We start from the raw sequence: 718 nt of genomic DNA on the forward strand, positions 1-718 counted from the left end.
ATGGCTTGCTTGGTCTTGCCAATTTCAATGCTGAAAAAGAGGTGCATGGGGTCACGGCTACATGGCTACCGGCCTTTAGCCGATGATAGGTTCGACGATTCAGAGAATCCAGTGATCGTGGTGGTTGGGAAGGAGAAGAGGGAGTTCTTGGTAGACCCTTTTGTGCTACAAGAGAACCCTTTTCGAGTTTTGATTGAGGCAATGAACAAGGACAAGAAAGTGGAGAATTTTGGTGATGGGAATGGTAAGGGAAGAAGTAGGATGGTTTTTGTGGATGTTGATTCTATTCTGTTCGAGCATATGTTGTGGTTGATGCATAATGATTGTTCTTCTTTGTTTGAGCTCAATCTTAAGGAAATTATAGACTTCTATGCGCAAGATTATTAGGCAGCTGATTATTAGTAGAGGAAAATATGCTGACTGATCTGTCTTGGTGTAAGAAACATTTTATAATCTTAATAATAACTCATCCATATACATATACATACATATATATACATGTGTGTGTGTATCCAACGAGAATTTCCGCAGACAATTAATTGTTCGTCAAATTGAACGAACCAATTCTTCAAATACCTTGTAATACTTTGTTGCTTAAAATGTCTTTTGCAATTGTTTGCTGTATTCTATTTACGTATGCCAAAAGACCTAATTCTGGATATGCCGCTGGACCAGCAAAACATGAAATAGATGAAGATATAAGAAATTATACAAATAC

At 37.5% G+C, this 718-nt stretch overlaps 1 protein-coding gene across 1 annotated transcript; it reads left to right on the plus strand.

The window, feature by feature from the left end:
* LOC103440243 (uncharacterized) lies at positions 1 to 387 on the plus strand. Its single transcript, XM_008378909.4, has one exon. The coding sequence runs from the start codon at positions 1 to 3 to the stop codon at positions 385 to 387; it is 387 nt and encodes a 128-aa protein (XP_008377131.1).
* Positions 388 to 718: the final 331 nt, after the last annotated feature.

Source organism: Malus domestica, chromosome 16 (assembly GCF_042453785.1).
Source record: "Malus domestica chromosome 16, GDT2T_hap1".
Lineage (NCBI taxonomy): Eukaryota > Viridiplantae > Streptophyta > Magnoliopsida > Rosales > Rosaceae > Malus > Malus domestica.

Bases quoted from the DNA above. Each gene is read 5' to 3' on its own strand.
- LOC103440243 (XM_008378909.4), top strand. From the start codon at position 1: ATGGCTTGCTTGGTCTTGCCAATTTCAATGCTGAAAAAGAGGTGCATG.